Raw genomic sequence first — 19,705 nt, 5'->3', positions numbered from 1 at the left:
TTTAGATCCTAGTGAGAATAAAGTCATGGGGGAGAGGAAGGGAAATAAAGGTCAGAAAGAAAGAAAAGGCCAAATTGGATTAAAAAGGAAGAGAGTAAGTTGACATACTTTTACATTTTCATCACTTGAACTAGCAGTTCAAATGGTCCAGGGCCAAGAACAATAATAATAATAATATAAAGAGCAGCTAATAACTTGGGCACTTTTCCCAATGCTAGGTACTCTATTAAGCACTTGATGTACACTGTTTCTGTGAATCCTCACAGTAACCCTCTGATATATTATCCCAATTTTAACAATGAGAAACTTAGCCTTAAGGAGATTCAGTAACTTGCTGGAAGACATACGGTTGGTAATTAAGAACCCAGACTAGAATGGAATTGTTGGACCCCAAAGCCATGCACCCACTGTATTTTACTGCTGTAGGAGGCTTTCTCCTATTCTTGTCTGCCTGCATTAAATGGCTTAGATGATGCTTACTTATGCTTGCAGTTCTCATTATTTTTCAGGAATTTTGAAGTTTCCAATGATCTTCTCCCTTTATTTATATTGCATAGAACTCAATTAAAGGCTGTATTAACACAAGTTTGAGTGAAGATGTTTCTTTACAGCCTATGTTAAAATTGAGTTCAAAAGCACAATATATTTGTAAAAAATGTTGCATCTGCATTGTCAAAACTCATTTTGATGAGAAAGCATGTGTTTGAAAGATGTATAAAAATCTGTTGTGTTTCTCTTTTGCATTTCTCACTAGCTGATATTTCTTCATCAAATAATTGAATTTATAAGTTCTTTGGATAATCCTTGGGGCTTCCTTGGTACCTCAGTTTGTAAAGAATCTGCTTACAGTGCAAGAGACCGGGGGTTCAATCCCTGGGTCGGGAAGATCCCCTAGAGAAGGAAATGGCAACCCACTCCAGTATTCTTGCCTGGGAAACCCCATGGACAAAGGAGTCTGGTGAGCTACCATCCATGGGGTCCCAAGAGTTGGATAGGATGTAGCAACTAAACCACTACCCTTGGGTAATCCTTAATGGCACAGGCAAAAAACAACAATTTTAGAGGGTAGTTAGTCTATAAGTCTGACCATATTTTTTTGTTATTTTCTTTTCTTGAGTTACTGAGAAAAGATGACATTTTTTAGTTCAATTATATAATCTTCTAGGACAAAGAAAAGTTCCTAATTAGGTTAGTCAAAGAATTCTGTAAAGTATTTGGAATAATATTCTTATTTGCATAGAGAAAAATGTAGTGCTCAATATTTTATATTATCATTTGATTTGGTGTTACTGATGTGTGTCATTAAGCATGCCTAAGAATAAACTAATAATTTGCGTGAAAATGCATTTCAAAAAGCATATCAATCCATTAATTAATGTGGTAGATTATATTTGAGCCCCTCCTCCTTTGAGTTTGTTTCATTGCTATTCTGCACTGTACAGTTTCTAAGAATGTATAATTAAGGAAGTAAGTTTGCATGGACTAGAATTTATTTTTTAGGCTAAAGTCAGAAACCTGTTCATGAAAGAAGCACATCCTAAACTATACTATAAAGATACTTCTGTTTTGCACTTAATTAGAACATGTGGTTGTCATTTAAACTTGTAATGAAGACAGTGTTCACAGACTTGAATTCATATATAGCTCATATATTGAATTTGTTCCTTTTTGCAAAGACAATAAAATTTTAATGTAAACTAATAAGAACTTTAAAAAAATATATTGTACCCTTAAAGGGAAGCTCCATTTACCTTTCATTATAATTTAAAATATACTTTGGCTCTATTCAGTAGTAAATTTCCTATTTATTTTTATATTACCCTCTGTTTTAATTTTATTTTAGAACTATTGTAATATTGTAGGAGTTTTTTTTACAACTAAAGTTAGGTAGAGAAAAGAAGCTAAATGGATATTGTCTATTGAAAGTAATATACTCATAAATGCCCACAGCCATAAAATGGTTTCAAACAAATAATGAAAATATCAAAACTTATTTCCAGTGGTGAATTTCTAAGTGGCTATATATTCTAGTTGACAAAGCTAAAGACAGAAATGCCTAAATCAGACACACACATGCACCTGCCTCGCTCTAACACACATATACATCCATAAAATATACAGCAGCACATCACTAGTTTTTGCTCCTGTATTTCGAAAGAGACCAGAGAGAGCAACTAAAGGTTGTCATTTATGACCTGGTCTATAGTTCAAGACAATAAATGAGGTATAATTTAAGTATGTTTATGAAATAGAGGGGCAGATCTATTTGAGATGCTATACAGCCAGCATGCTATACAAGATTTGTGAATTGTGGCTGGCAATAAATTAAATTCAATTTATAGAGCATAAAAGTAGGAACATTATGTTAGAACACTGAGGCAAGTCTTGTGCTGGCTAGTTATCTTTAGACTGTTGAAAACATGAAATTATTTTTATTTTCTACCACCTGTTCTTAGATTACCAGATGTTTCTTTACAGTTCCTTAGAATTTTGTACCTAATGTTTTCTGCCTTGGATAATACATTATCTCTCCTAGGGTCGCTTAACTTCCAAAAGTTATTGTAATCATAATACCATGGGTGGGTTGATTAAAGAGTCATATCTGAAAATAGCACACCAAATTCATATGTTCTAAGTGTATATTTTTAACATGTCATCAACTGGGATATATTTTACAGTGATTGGCATGGTAGTGATATTTTTCTTTTTAGTGCAGTCATATAAAATAATTCATCTTAAAATCGATGGTGTCCTAGATTTAAAGATATATGGTAACCTACCAGCTTTGCCATCTTTATGGTCATCTACTCACTAGAGAACCCCTTTTATTGTCACTCAGTCTGAAACCTCAGGGTTTGTACCTTGCCATAAATTTCCCTAGTTTCATCAGCAGGAGTGAAGTGAGTTTAGTGCAGAATGGTATAAATGATAGTACTTCTTACATCAAAATCCTTATACTTTGAACAGACACTTTATCAAGTGGCTGAGCAAACACAGCAGCTTTTGAAGTATTTGAAGAGCTATTGAATATAAGAGTCTTCATGCCTTCACTGTTCTTTAATCTTGTTAGTACAGGTCTTCAGAACATGGCTCTTCCTTGGTTCAAATTTAAGGACATAGATTATAAAATAATGCTTAAAACTTCTTATTGACTTCAACCTGTTGATAGATATATCAAATACTTAGGAAGCTCTTGAATTTAAAATAAGAAGGAATCAAAATATTTTAAAATGATATCCCAATGAATAGGAATCTATTTGATCTCCTTTTAAAACATCTCCATAAAATTTTTATAATTCTTTTCCCTGCTGTATTTTCCCAAATTGAGCAAAGTACATTTTGTATACCCCAAACAACAGATCAAATGAACCAACTGAGCAAGAAATTGATCTAGAACAAATGCAACAAACCTCTGATATTCAGACTCCTTAAGTAACGGTAAGAACTACAGTCCTTTAGCACTAATAATCTTTTAAACTTAATTAAACACTAAGATATCACTTTATCTATTTTTCTTATTTTTATTCTTCAAGCCATGTTCATTCCAGCCTCTTTATGCTTAGAATCTCAAAATCGGAATTAAACAAAGAAACTGCCAAAAAAAAAAACCACTCTGCCTGATTCTTGGCATAAAACAGGCATCCACTTGTGGAGAGTAGGGTAAATTAAGTCTACGTTTTACTCTGTCTACATCCCAGCTCTACCACAAAACTTACTGTGTGTCTTTGGGCACAACTCTTCCCCTTCTAAGTGTTTCCTCAAATTGGGCATCAGTTTCCCATTTGAGTACCATCAGTTGTACATACAAAAAAAAAAAAAATTCAGTGGTATATGTATGTCTCTCCATTTGTACTATCCAAGTTTAACCATGCTACTATCCATGGACCACTGTTAGATTCCTGGCCAGTTTTTCTGACTTAGTCTATTCCCTTAACTATTCATTCTATTCATTCTGTTAACTGTTCATTCTATTCTACCCTTAACCTTCAGGTTAATTTTGTTTGTTTGTTTTTGATTAGCATAACCTTTCTCACAAAGCTTCAACATTCTCACACTTAATTATAAAATAAATCTGAACAGCCTAGCCAGCCTTCAAAGCTTTTTGTTTCTAACTGTCAATCCTACCTTCTCTCCTTGGCTGTACCTCTCACTGAATATTGCCTTCTGCTTTATTTATGGACATTCATATGTGTTTCTAATCTCCCCTTAACAGGCTATGAGTTGCACATAAACTAAAACTACATCTTAGTCATTTTTTTTAATATCTTGCACAGAGCCTCCTACGTTGTGTGTATTTATTAAGTGAATGGGAAAAATAATTTCTTCTACGTTCCTCTAATATAAAATACAAGACGTGTAATTTGGCCTTTCTTCATGAATCAGAATTGTCATCCTGAATATCAGTTTCAGAGATGTACTGAAAAGCTATAATGAGAAGGCACTCTGCTAGATGGAGGGAGGCAGCTATGAATAAAAGAAACGTGGAGGTGCTGAGATGTCCTGCTAAATTTATCTACTGTGGAATTGGAAATCCTATGAAGAAGACAGTTTAAGGGTAAACTAGCTCTGAGTTATATTTTCAGAGGGATATTCTTCACTGGCAGACGGGGCAGGGCTCTCTAGGGGTGTTGGTGCTGTGTGGGTCCCACGCCACGTGTGTGATCTGTGTGTGTCCACATGTACATGGGAAAGAGGGAGTGAGGGAATGCCTGAATGAGAGGAGAGAGAAGCAAAAATCCAGTTGCCCAGATAACCCTTTTAGAAATGTCTATTCTAAGCAGCATTCCTAAAAGATGGGATTTCCTGGTTCCTGTTTTTATTAATAGAGGCTAATTACTTTACAATATTGTAGTGGTTTTTGTCATACATTGACATGAATCAGCCATGGAGTTACATGTGTTCCACATCCTGAACCCCCTCCCACCTCCCTCTCCATCCCATCCTTCTGGGTCTTCCCAGTGCACCAGGCCTGAGCACTTGTCTCATGCATCCAACCTGGACTGGCAATCTGTTTCACCCTTGATAGTATACATGTTTCAATGCTGTTCTCTCAGATCATCCCACCCTCGCCTTCTCCCATAGAGTCCAAAAGTCTGTTCTATACATCTGTGTCTCTTTTTCTGTCTTGCATATAGGGTTATCGTTACCATCTTTCTAAATCCCATATATATGTATTAGTATACTGTGTTGGTGTTTATCTTTCTGGCTTACTTCACTCTGTATAATGGGCTCCAGTTTCATCCATCTGATTAGAACTGATTCAAATGTATTCTTTTTAATGACTGAGTAATATTCCATGGTGTATATGTACCACAGTTTTCTTATCCATTCATCTGCTGATGGGCATCTAGGTTGCTTCCATGTCCTGGCTACTGTAAACAGTGCTGTGATGAACATTGGGGTGCATGTGTCTCTTTCAGATCTGGTTTCCTTGGTGTGTATGCCCAGGAGTGGGATTGCTGGGTCATATGGCAGTTCTATTTCCAGTTTTTTAAGGAATCTCCACACTGTTTTCCATAGCGGCTGTACTAGTTTGCATTCCCACCAACAGTGTAAGAGGGTTCCCTTTTCTCCACACCCTCTCCAGCATTTATTGTTTGTAGACTTTTGGACAGCAGCCATCCTGACTGGCGTGTAATGGTACCTCATTGAGGTTTTGATTTGCATTTCTCTGGTTTCCTGGTTCTTAAGTAATATAGTAATTTACAATTATAAAGCTCTGTCACAATCATTACTTTTTAATCTAGTGTTTTAAATTGTTGGAATTTCTGGAATTAAGGGTCGTGTTTTCTAAAGGAAGTTATTGTAGTCCCTGGGTAATATAGATACAGGGCTGGGTAATTCCAAAAGTAGCCATGGCAGAATTTTTTTCTTTAAATTATAGATCAGAGAAATAGGTCTAAACTGATGTTTTGAAACTTTATGGCTTTTCCTTTATAGCTATAAATTATATCCATTAAGTGAGTAGATTCTTACCATTTTCAGTGTGATGGTCCCTTTCAATGTCAAAAATATATTGATCCTTATATAACAATTGCTCTTTCAGTATCCTTCATTGAGAAAATATATAGGCAAAAAACTTACTATAAATTCTGTGACTTTTGAAAACCTCTATGTCATATTAATCAAAAAAGTGCACATTCTTTGAAAAAAAGTACCAAATGGGTATAAGAGCACATAATTTAGTCTTCACACAGGTATATATAGAATCCCAGTCCCTTATAATAAGGTAATTACTCATTCTGTGAGACTCTTATGATAACACAATGGCCAGTGATCATCCACCCACAGGTTGGGAATCAGTGCTTTTCACAATATACTTCCTTCCTTCAGTCACTAGTACCAATAATCTATGTTGTTAACCAATAACTTAATAATTGATAAAGTATTTCTGAATGGATGTATTTCTGAAGGTGTTGCAGAATGGATTCTAGGTCTTTATTCTCTAAACTGTATTGGACTCTTTTTGTTTTCGTTTAATGCTTTTTGAAGATTTGTGCAAGTAATTAATGAACTAGGATGAAGAACAAAAGCTAAACTTCTCTTTTAGTAGTTCCTTTCATACCAGAGGGCTTCATTTATTTACCGTGTCTCTAATGATTTGTTCTCACTATCCTGTCCATATTTCTCCAGTAAATAAATCACATGCTCAAATCACGTGAGTATGGTTAGAACGTGCTTGTGGCCTGTAGTCAGCTTTTGAACTCAGTATTTGTCCCTCTCCCTCTGCTTTAAGCTCATTAACATGCTGATTGTTAGTCTAGATTTGCATTAGAGTATATTGACCTGGATTGACTGAAATGGAGTCACTACTCCCAGCAAAATTCCTATGGTGCAACCATCTGCATCTCTTAAACAAAGGTCTAGGAATGAAAATGATAGTCATAACTTCTTAACCCCCCTGTACTTTTAATGTGATAGCTTTTGCTGTAAGAAAAATATACAAACATTTCTGAGATTAAATACCAGGAAAATGCAAAGCACCTAGGCACCCGTCTGTCTCCCTCCTTAAACTAGAAGAAACTTAAATTTCTAAGTATCCATGTATATTTACTTGTAGATTTTTTTAACCAAGTATAATTTCTAGACTTTCTGATTATAAATTTGAACATAGGAACCATAGCTGTTGTTTTGTTACAAATACAATACTCAGTTCAGTTCAATTCAGTCACTCAGTCGTGTCTGACTCTGCGACCCTATGGACTGCAGCACGCCAGGCCTCCCTGTCCATCACCAACTCCAGGAGTTTACTCAAACTCATGTCCATTGAGTTGGTGGTGCCATCCAACCATCTAATCTTCTGTCATCCCCTTGTCCTCCTGCCTTCAATCTTTCCCAGCATCATGGTCTTTTCCAATGAGTCAGCTCTTCGCATCAGGTAGCCAAAGTATTGGCATTTCAGCTTCAGCATCAGTCCTTCCAATGAATATTCAGGATTGATTTCCTTTAGGATGGACTGGTTGGATCTCCTTGCAGTCCAACGGACTCTCAAGAGTTTTCTCCAACACCACAATTGAAAAGCATCAATCCTTCTGCGCTCAGCTTTCTTTATAGTCCAACTGTCACATCCATACATGACCACTGGAAAAACCATAGCCTTGACTAGATGGACCTTTGTTGGCAAAGTAATGTCTCTTCTTTTTAATATGCTATCTAGGTTGGTCATAACTTTCCTTCCAAGGAGCAAGCATCTTTTAATTTCATGGCTGCAGTCACCACCTGCAGTGATTTTAGAGCCCAAAAAAATAAAGTCTGCCACTGTTTCCAACTGTTTCTCCATCTATTTGCCATGAAGTGATGGGACTGGACACTATGATCTTTGTTTTCTGAATGCTGAGCTTTAAACCAACTTTTTCACTCTCCTCTTTCACTTTCATCAAGAGGCTCTTTAGTTCTTCACTCTCTGCCATAAGGGTGGTGTCATCTGCATATCTGAGGTTATTGATATTTCTCCCGGCAATCTTGATTCTAGCTTGTGCTTCATCCAGCCCAGCATTTCTTATGATGTACTCTGCATATATGTTAAACAATCACGTATAAGTTAAATAAATGCATTACTACTACCATACAAACAGTTCACTGTGAAAAATTGGGTATTAAATTGTAGCAGATCACATGATTACAACATGAATTCTGTGGCATAATGGATAGTATGTTTACATGATCTTGTGCATTAATAGAAGCATGTGTCTGTAACCAAGGGTGCTCAATCTTCAGAACACATGTGGACCCTTAGTTCACTTCTGTATTCCTCACTTTGTCAACCAGGATCTAGCAAACTAGAATGAATTCAGAGATGGGAAAAGAGAAACAGCCATATCAAATGAGAAATCATTGAAGGTTCTCAGATTCTATTTAATAAGTATTTAGTAATATATGTAGAGGACCAATGGAGATAGCATAGCTATTATTAAATATTTGAAAGCTACTGTATTTTGAATTTATTCTTTATGGCTTTTCTGGGTGGAAAAAGTTTTCAGAAAATCAAAATTCTGCTCAACATGGAGAAGAATTTCTAAAAAATGGAACTGGTTGCACGAAGAAGAAAGTAGACTCTTCACTAATAGGTATAGATGATCTTGTGCCAAGCTGTGATAAAAGGATAACAAAGGTCCCGTGGGTGTGTGGACTAGATAGCCTATAAAGCCCTTTCAAACATGAGAAACTGAAATAGTAGAGAAGAAAAGAGAACATAGCACAAATCATCATTTAACAATGTTCCGAATACTCGCTACTAAATCCTGTCTCAGACATATTATATAATGTCTCATTCAACTCCTAAACTGTTGTGATTCCTTAAGAGCTATACGTACAAAATTGTGCTCGATTCAGATGCAGCAGAATACGGAGGACACAAGAGACTGGACCACAATACCGAATTCTTCTCTGAACCTTTTGAACATAATAACTGTCCCTGTTCTCTTTTGGTAAGTAAGATTTTAAGGTATTTTCATTTCATTTAAATTTATTCTGTATTTTCAGAGCAATGCCTTTTTGTCCAAGGAAACAACTCTTCAGCAAGTCAGCAACATGGACACAAGGCAGGGGGTAGGGAAGGGGTATTGATCGCACGAAGAAAATAGAGGCAATGTGTGGTGCTGGACTCACTGGGTTTTGGAGAAACAAATAATAAAGGATATTTAGCAGACAGTTGGGGAAATTTGAATATTAATAGGATTAAAAATTATTTCTCAAGACATAAGAGGAAGGCAGGTTTTGGCTTTCTTTCTATTATATTTCTAATTTTCCTACAACAATTTACTTTCTTCTTGCAGCTTTCTGTGTTATGGACTATCAAAGTTTCATTTTAAACACCTTAAAAGAATCTATGTATACATTTTTTTTTCTTTCATGTAGTCATTAAAGACTGTGAATTCATTCTAGTTATAAAATTCTCTGGTTTCTTTGTATTACTGAGGAGAGTGTTGTTTTATGTTAACAAAATTTTACTTTGTGAGGTTGACACAATGACAGGATACTGCTTTAAACTACTAAATTCAATTTCTTTTTAAAAACGTAGAATAAAATTTTGCCATTTACAGCAGTATGGATGGATCTGGAAGGTATTATGCTTAATGAAAGAAGTTAGAGAAAGACAGATACTATTTGTCATCACTTACATGTGGAGTCTAAAAAATAAACAAGTGAATATAACAAAACAGAAATAGAGTCATAGATATAAAGAACAAGCTAGTGGTTACCAGTGGGGATAAGGAAAGGGTAGCAACAGGACAGACTTAGGGATTAAGAAGTACAAAATACTATTTATGAAGTAAATAAGCTGCACAGATATGTTGTACAGCACAGAAAATATAGCCAATATTTTATAATAACTATTAATGGAGTATAATATATAAAAAATTTGAATCATGTCATACACCTGAAACTATATTTCAGTAAAAAAATTGCAATGTAGAATTTAGAAATTCTGCATAGGTGGAGAAATTCTTCGTTGATGGCCAAGTCCACATCTGCATTATATATGTTTCGCTCTTCATGACTAGTCACGTATCCCTCTCTCTTTCTTTCTCATCCCTCTTCTTCTACCTGTCTGTCTCAGCACTGCAGTTTTTTTTGTTTGCTGGTTTCACAAGGAGAGGACTTGGATTTGTTTCACTTATATAAGGCCAAGATGTATCCCATAATGTATAGTTTTATCATTGCTGTTTAATTCTCTCATTAAAAAAAAAGTTTAGATAAATATCAAACATGCGAATCTGTATGGTACCCCTTGCTCCCTCCTTTTGCTACTGTATTCCCACCTCCCAGGATGGTAGCAGCACCTTACTTTGTAAGCTGCTATTATATATGTCAAAGACAGCAGCATAAAATAAAAGAGCAGGGATGAATAAGATTAAATTGTTGATATCAGCTCTGAGCAAAGCCAAGAGCCTTCGGAGACCTGGATGTTACCCTCAGTGTGTGTGTAGGGTGCTGCTATTGATGACGTTGATTTGGCTTTAGATGGAAATACAAATTCATATGTATTTTCAAGAGGGAGCGCTCACAGGTGCTAGCAGATTATTTCTTCAAGGAATACTTGCTGTGGTTGTCAGAACATTCAGTTTTGACATGTAAAATAAGACTGATAAAAATAGTTTCTGAAATTGAATGAGAAAATGATCTTAAAGCTCTGAAATAACCGAAGAGTTAGAGAACCCTGAGGGGTTAGGGAAGGTGACCGCGCTCCTAAGGAGGAGTCAGGGAGAAGCAGCACCCAGTTGTGATAAAGCCAGACTGGAACCAGTTGATATAGACTGAAAGAAATTTGAAATTTCAGCCAGCAAACATGTTACATAGCTAACTTTCCTAAAGGTTCATGTAGCCAAAGAGGGTTGTGTTGGTGAGGGAAGCCTGGTAATACAGGGAAAAGATCACAAAATGTCATGGCAGGGGATTTGGGGTTAAGTCGCCAGTCTGCCATTTATGGAGACCAGCTATGAGAACTTGAGTAATTTGACCTTTTTGTGCCTGCGTTTGCCTGTCTGTATAGTGAGGATTAATAATAGTATCCTGCCTATAGCAAGAGATTCTTAGGTATAAATTCATTAACACAGCCAAACTTTGAGGAAATTGCAAAATGCTGTTGTACATATATTTAAAAATTATTATTGTCATGGCTGTTTAATATTTATTTAGGTATTCTAAGTGTGCCAAGACACTAGATGCTTTGAGGACATTCTCCCAACTTTGGAGAAATTATCATCTTAGGTGAGGGCTTGCAATCTTTGAGGCTGGGCAGAAAATATCTTGACATCCTTTTGATTTTTTAAGGGCAAAGATATTCTGTCATAATTAAAACAAGCCAAGTAACCAGTGGCAGCCACAGACAGGAGATTACTTTTCAAGCACTAATTAAATTGATCTTGCAAATATGGACTGTGCAGTTCTAAATGAGCTGATGGAACGGAGAATGTCACATAAGTCTCCATAGCAGGTAGAGAGATACAGCCGTGCAAGCATATGAGAAATAGAGCAAGCTTAACCACTACCTGTAATAGAATTCTGATCCCACTGGGTCAGGAGGTAAATATTGGTTCTGTCTTCCCAGCAGCAGCATCTTGTTTTTGATGACTACAGGTGCTTTAGGAATAACTCATTTTAAATAAGCCTTTAGATTCCAAATGAAATGATCCTGGGTTTTAATGTAAGAAATAAGGCACCCAGTAAATTAACTACAATACAATTTAAAAAAAAAAAAAGGTTGGTGGTTAGGGATGATTTCTTAAGCAACGTGTGGGTACATAAAATAGTCATAGTATTCATTATGGTATTGTGATTTTTTGAATAATTTATATTAATGCAATATAATAATTTTTTTTATAAAATAAGGGAGCCCCAGTAGACCAGAAAATCCAATAAAACAAATTCCTTCTTACCTGAGTTATCTTTTGAAGATTCAAATATACATCCAGTATAAGAATGCCTCATTATAACAGAACTCTTTATTAAACTGATCGATAATGTGCTGGGATCCAGTCAGGTTTTAGGTCTCATTTGACCTGACTTCTGCCTCCCACATGTCTAGAATAAAGAGGGGAGGGGAGACAAAAATGTAACTTTTCCAGGAAATTTCTGTCCACCACAACTAGCACACTGTATTTGCCAAAGCTTAATTTGCAAGCTCAGTAATCCAAAGGATCTGCTGAATAAGTGTCAAATCTGTTTTCAAAGATAGCAACAAACAGAACTCAAAGGAATCTTAAAATAGCCACACACGCTGCAGCTTCAGCAGGTACCACCCCGGCATCTTCTTTTTGTGCTCCATCAGTTAAAACTGTGAAACCAGAGGAGAACTGCGTGTGTACTGCTGCTGAGATGTATATGCTAAGGTTGGAGTGTCTCACAAAGGCCAAGAAGCTATAAGGCAGAACTTTTCCATTCTGCTTTACTGGCAGCTTTTGGAAACTCCATTTTGGCATAATAGTTTCTCTGCATTTTAGCTCCTGATATAGGAACTTACATTTAACCTGTAACGTCATCAGTAAACCAGAAGGGGCAAGGGCACTTCCTTTTTCTTTTCTGATTCATAAATTCAAACTCCATGGCACAAATCAAAGAACAGAGATGATTGACCCTGAAATAAATTAGATTGCTTTACAATAACTTAAGTAGTCTTAATGGTGAAATGTGAATAAAGCAATAGTTTTAGCATCTGTTATTTTGCCAGTAAATCTCCTTAATCTTAAGAAATAGATCTGTCTACTTCCAGTCTAAATTTGGTGATTCAAAGGTAGACTTTTAGTTTAAATAGGGTGTTTGACATAGATGTATCTTTATTATTGCCCCTCAGTTGTAGGTGTTGAAAATATAAAGTTGGGAAATGTTTTTTTGCTCTATCAAGAATTATGAAAATGTTTAGTTTTTTTTTAAACAAATCAATTTTAATTCATAAAGTTTTCTCTTTTTCATATTTCTAAATATATATTTCTACATAGAAATATTATAGAAATATTTACTAGATTACTTTTCTCTTAAGCCTAATGCAAAATAATGAATTATAATGTTTTTTCCTTAGAAAATATTTTATAAATTAAAAGATATATGTGAAAATTAAAATTATTTATGTCATCCTTATTTTTCAAAATAATTTGTGATAGACATATATGTAGATTGTTAAGATCTAATGCCCTTTTCAACAAATGCTGTTTTCACTATGATTTATACAGTTGCTAAATTTTATAATTTATAAGAACATTTTAAAATTTGCCTTTTAAGTATTTTTATTGAAAATTATTTTTAAGTTTGCTGTTTCCAAATTTTTGATAACCTGTTTTCAAAAACTGTGCAATTAATATTTGTAAATCAATTTTGACCCAAGAAGAACATAATACTTTGCTTGGATGGCATAATATAGTAGATCGTTGTGTGATCAAAGTTTTTGTTGTTGTTGTTTTTTTTTTTAATCCATAGTAATAGTTTGTGTAGTGATTAAGTCCTTATGTAGTCAAAATAACTGGGTAAATGGCATGCATTTTGACTCTCTTAATAAATGAACCAGATTACGTTGTGGCATTCTGATTCCTTGTGAAGAACAGAGTACAAAGACAGCTAGAAAAAAATAAAATTCATGACTTTACATTACACTGTCTCATATGTTCTTAATGTGATCCTAGCTACAAAATGTTCATGGCTTAGTGACTAGTAAATGGGCATGGTGAATATGTTTATCAGCATATACTATCTGTGATGTGTATACTAAATGGTTTCTGTATACATAAGCTTAAATATGCAATATTCATATTTAAATATAAGCAGTTATATTTAAATCTACTTAAAATATGTTCATATTTCTTTTGCCATAGGAATCAAAACTATTTATAGAATTAAAATTGTAAATTGAGATTTACAGAAGCCAATACTTAGCAATAAATTATAGAGCCCCAAATTGTTTATGTCTGTAATTGTCACATCATAAGAATTAGCTCTAATTATCTTAAGTCTTTTAGTATAATTGGTAGTCATTTCCTAACTACTAAGAACATTGATTTATATATGCAGAACCCTAATAAAGAAGAAAATTTCAAAATCCATAAATAGCCATAGTTAAGAAAAAAATCTGTTGCTTGGGGAAATTTTTTCTTGTTGCCTATACTGCAAGGCTCTGAAGCAACATGGACACATTCTGGTAATTAACACTGCAGTGAAAAAGTATAATTACACAATTTTCCTGTTAATGATATTGTACAATTATCAACCAATGGTTTTTGAGCAGATAGTATTAAGCGGCCTTGAAGTGTGACTGGAATTGGCATCATAAAAGTCCTTACATAAAATGGCCAGCATCATTTAGAGAGAACTCTTAGAGCAGTTTTTTAACAATTAAATGCCAAAAGAGGAAATTCAGTGCGTTTATTGCAAACCTTGAAGTTCTTACATTACCCTCTTTGTTTTACTCTTAAATTTGGACTAGCTAAAATACCGGAGATCACAGAGAGTAAGATTGCTTCGAAATTATCAGCTTATAGTTGTTCATATTTCATTAATTAAATCAGTATGGGGTAATAAAATCAGGGTAGATCCCGAAACGGTGTAAGATCTGGTACGAGACCGAGGCAACGTCCTGGCCCATCGCTCTGGCCCATCGCTCTGCCCCACTGGGGGCCTGGCGCTCTCTGTCCTGGGCCTTACATGTCTTGACAGCTGCCTTCTCAGGAGCCGGGCCAAGCAGAATCTCTTTATCTGCATGTAGGGTCAAAGATACCAGAGAGGTATTCTTAAAGTAAACGGACCTGAAATCCTTTTCTTCAGTTTCCCATGCTACTGAGAATTTTTAAAAAAAATTTAGATCAGTCTTCAGTTTTAGAGTGGTCTTAATAGAACAATTCAGAACCATTCTGATTATAACCTGCTGTCCCACTGATTACTTACACCTAGTTACTATGATTCGCTGAACTAAACAGATAGAATAAGGCAGAACAGGTATCTCTCTCTTTTCTTTTCTTTTTTTTTTTTTTAATTTTTTGACTCTGACATGTGGCATCTTAGTTACATGACCAGAGATCAAACCCACACCCCATGCTTTGGGAGTACAGAGTCTTAACCACTGAAATGCCAGGGAAGTCCCAGAACTGCTCTCTCTTGATTCATACCTGTTTTGAGAAGACTTGGAGAGGGAATTGACTGAATCTGACTATTGATTTCTTTGATTTCTCCTCTCTGGCTTTGGTCTGTGTTGCTTTAGTCTGTAGCATCGTTGTGGAAATAGGCCATAGTTTGCACTAGATCTGTCTGGACCCCTGGGTATAGTCCTGCCTTTGTTCATGGGTAGCTCTGGCTTTCTTTTGTTGAGCCCATCTTATAACAGCTTATCTATCACTGTCAAAGAGAAAATATTGAATGGAAGAGATATTAGCCATTAAATCATGATGTGGTTTAAAAGCTATATGACATTAAAAACAATGTGTAAATTGTAGGGAAACTGATTATGGCACTGAAATACACAGTTCCCCACACTTAATGAACACAAGGATGTAATATGTATCTTTTGGAGGTTAAGTACTGGATTGCCTATCAGTCTGAGACAGTGAGTAACCCAGTAAACTGTGAGCTTGTGTGACATTTTTCTCAGATGACAGTGCTAAGTCACTTACTTTTAATTCAAGATTAGAAAAACTGTTCTCTAGTTATTGCATTCATAATATAAATTTTTCAAAATTCCATCGTTTAAAAACTGCTTTAATCATTAATGTTCAAAACTAACTGTATTGGTGTATCTGATTTTTTAAAAACAGTTGTAAGATGTCTTTATCACAGCAACCTTGTGGGAAAACGTTGTGTTCATTTGCTGACTTGAGATACACTGGACATACAGTGGTCTGTCAGTGAAAATCAGCTGTTCTGTTCTTTAATTTTTTCCCCTAAAGCTCTGTTTTGTTTTGTTTTTCATCTTTCATTCGGTTCTAAACTATAAAAGCCTTTCTCTTTTTTTTTAAACCATTGGTCAAGTTTTCAGTTAAAGTAACTGAAAATTGTGCAATATTCACAAATTCAGAAATGGAGAGATACTATCACAATGATGACAGCAATATGTAATATTATTTTTACTGTCTGCTTTGTTAATGGTAATTAATCCCTTCTGTGTAAAATAGCACACAGTTAAGCATCAAGCAGTTCAAATCACTTCTCAGTTTTATAAAAATTATTTTAGATGCAAGTATATTAATATCTTGTGAAATATATACATATTGATCCCACAGTTACTTATTCCTTCCTTCATTCTTTTATTTAGTCATCACTGGCACCTACTTTGTCCACTGACACCTACTAAAAGTTAGAAATATGAAGACATGTGGCCTCTGCCCTGGTAAACCTAATAATCTAGTGGGAAGGGTTGATCATAAACTTGAAAAAACAATTACAAATTGTGTTAAATGTTCAGATAGAAAGAAAAATGGTGCTGTGATAGAAAACGAAATGGAGACACTATCAGATCTAGAGTTGTCAAAGAACACCTCTCCGTGGAGTTGGGATTTTTCAGGATCTAGGAGAAGTAAAGGGTGAAGGGTTAAGTGAAGAGCATATCTGAGACGGGAGTTGCACATATTCAAGAAGGAGCTGAGTCAGGACTCTGCAGGGCATGCAAAGAAGTGGATTGCACCTTCAATGGGTAGCAAGCCTCTTGACTGATTTAAATTGGGGCAGGGACTAAAATCCACTTAAGATAACCTTATACTATGACCGTTAAGGTTTTGTTCTTAAAATGACAGGAGAGAATACTAACCAGAACAATAATGTGTCCTGACTTGACCAGTCTTCTGTATGTTACTTTTATTTACCTGACTAGACTAACGTTGTGAACTGGAGGGCAGCCTGCCTTCACCACCTGCCAGTTCGGAACCAGAGCCGCCAAGGCTATTTCTGTCTTTTTTTGTCTGGGGAGCATCGGGTTTTGTAAAGCGTATGGAGCCCTCTAGCGGTGATCGTTTTAAAGGAGTCTTAATGCCAAAATTGTCGAATAGAGCCTCCTCAGAGCCAGTAGAATTGTTAAGGGAGCTGTAATTTACGCAAATGCGGACTGCATCATGTTCGATACGATATCAAGTCGCTTTGATGCGATATCAAGCCCAGTGTTTCTTTTAAATGCACTGACACGACTGTGTTGATTTAGGTGTACATTCCAAACCGAGTGGCCCTCATCCTTCGCAATCTGGACCTGCCCAACTGAAGAAATCTGATTTCAGCTCCCGCAGCGGAAGACCTGTGCTTTGCTTTCCCTCGCTCCCTGTCCCAGAACTTGTAATGTGTAAGCTTTTCAAAATATATTTGTCTAGCCGGAATGTCCGATGTCTGAAATTCTGTATTGGTTTATGAAAATGAATGTCAAACTTTAAAAAGTAGAAGGGGACGTATTTTTTAAATTTTAGAGATCCTAGACTACATTGTCCAGCCATCTGAACAGCTAGAATCCTTGAAGTGTTGTATATTACGTCTTTAAAGAATTTTGCCTTACAGGCCAATTATTTAATCCTTTTAAGTTCAAATTTGAATCATGTGTCCATGTTTGATTATTTCTGTTGAATGTATACAGTATTTTTTTTAAGGCAAATATTTGGTGACTTTATTTGTTCTGGTATCTCTTGGTCTAAATTACAAGACCCTAGAGATTGTTACTTTCCTTTTTCAACGTGTGTTTAGAAATACTGTAATAAATATATAGTAATAATATAAAACAAAGAATTGTGACAAATATAAAAGTTGTTGCCTATGAACCCATCCATGCCTTATTTTGCATAAGTTCTATCTTGTGGTCTCTATTTCATTTAGTATCTTGGTAGATGCCAGTATCTTCATTTCTGAAGGCTTGACCTGGTAATTGTAACATTTCAGAAAATATCTTTTACTTTCAACCAATAAAAAAATATTGCAGAGTTGTCTCTGCTAATGTTTATTTTACTGTGATGTTATGGAATTTTTCTAGAGTGAAATTTAAATGCCTATTTCAGCTCTGAGACCTTCCCCACACTTATGCACATATGCATGATGGACTAGGTGTGGGAGTTAATACTATTTTTTTTCTTTAGGTACTATTTTGTAACTTGAAATTATACCAACCAACTCAGATATCTAAGCTCCTCTCCAACTCCAAACCTGAGCACTTTTAGAAGCTGAGTTAACTGCTTCGACAGTTAATCGTGAGATACTCCATCATGAAATTGCCCCTTGGTTTAATAAATAGCAGGCCACAAATGTGTAATCACTGATATGTAATCCATTTGTAATTGAGAAATTATGATGTACTTATGAGACATAAAGTCACCTTTTTAAAGATTTAATATTTTCCTTTACATTCATACTGACTGCTGCTTTGTTTTTAGCCTGATTATCATGGCTATTAAGGAGTACATGAAAGTCTTTCTCTTAAAAACTGGTTTAGTAATGGAAGAGATTAGCAAAAAAGACTTCCTTTTATAGCTAAACCTGTGTCTTAACCATCTTCTTTATCATTTGAATAAAACCTTAAATCTAGGTCTGACATGTGTAATTTGCTTTAATTTCAAAGTAGAGTAATAGTTTGATTTCCTGACAGCGAAGCCAGCTGATGGTGATACACCCCAGGAAACAACCGAAAGAAAACCTTCTGTAATGCTTTTCCTCTTTCAGATATGTTATTAACATCTTAGCGCTGCCATGATCTTGTACCATGCCTGTTGTTGATAATAACATAATGTACAACCCTGACGTTTTGTGTTCTAGCTTATAATTTCTTACCTTTCTTTACATTTCTTGTGTATAAAGAGAGATGCTAATTTTCTATCAGGGCTCTTTAAAGAATGATAAGGAATCACTTCACACCTAGAACTTGTTTTTTTTTCCCCCCTTAGACCTCTGTGGAAAATCATAAAGACCAGTGCAGTTATATGCTATATTTTCATTATGTTGATTGACCTTACTAATACGGTCATAGAGTTCACAGTGTAAAGTTCAAATTTATACCTGATATAATGTAAGTTAATTGCCTTTGTCAAGTTTTCCCCCACAAGAATGATGATAAATAGATGTTGCTAGGTGTGAAATATAAAAATATATGCAAATAAACAAAATATTGAGTCCAAAATAGAATGTGTTTGGAGTTTTTTCCTCTACCTGTCATAGCAAACAGCCTTTACCGAACATTTTAATATTTGCAGTATACTTCACTTTACATCTCCATTTTTGTATCAGTAACATTCTCATCATCATGTATTCTGGTGAGAATATTTTTTCTTCTTATTGGTTAAACATTTTCAATAATCACAACAGATAGATGCAAAATTTTATCGTTTGCCCTATAATAATGTTTTCTTCTCTGCTGTGTTTGTTACCAGCATCAAAAGTTAGAGTGATCTATCTTCATTGATTTTTTTAGGGTAAGCATATTTGCTGTTTTAATTTTTTATGTTCTAGAAAACAAATGACTACAGACTTATTTCCATCACTTTTTAATATTAGCAGGAAACTGTTAGGAATTGCTTTATTATCAAAAATAGAATTTACCCATCATGTTAATAATGCTTGATGTTTTAGTTTAATACCAAAAAGTGCCACTGTGTTTAATAATCAAAACTTGAACTATAAACATTTTTCCTAGAATGTTTCTCTTTTTATACCATTTGAACTCTGAGGGTCAACTCATTTCATATTTTCTTTTCTGTACCTTTGATGTTTCTCACTTTGCCCTGTTCTTAGCTGATGTATTCATCTCTAACATAAAATGAGGGATTTA

General features: G+C 35.1%; 1 protein-coding gene across 1 annotated transcript in view; it reads left to right on the top strand.

Annotated features, from left to right (window-relative positions):
- The window catches only part of GBE1 (1,4-alpha-glucan branching enzyme 1), a 290,669-nt gene extending 271,612 nt beyond the window's left edge, over positions 1–19,057 (top strand). The window contains exons 15-16 of the mRNA XM_043892923.1: positions 8,810–8,927; positions 17,111–19,057. Of these exons, the coding sequence (XP_043748858.1) occupies positions 8,810–8,927; positions 17,111–17,167 (175 nt within the window). The 3' untranslated portion in view covers positions 17,168–19,057. The remainder of the gene's footprint in view (positions 1–8,809; positions 8,928–17,110) is intronic.
- The last annotated feature ends 648 nt before the right edge of the window (positions 19,058–19,705 follow it).

The sequence above is a fragment of the Cervus elaphus genome, chromosome 31 (genome assembly GCF_910594005.1).
Source record: "Cervus elaphus chromosome 31, mCerEla1.1, whole genome shotgun sequence".
Taxonomy (NCBI): Eukaryota; Metazoa; Chordata; class Mammalia; order Artiodactyla; family Cervidae; genus Cervus; species Cervus elaphus.
This window is presented reverse-complemented; position numbering and strand designations above follow the sequence as displayed.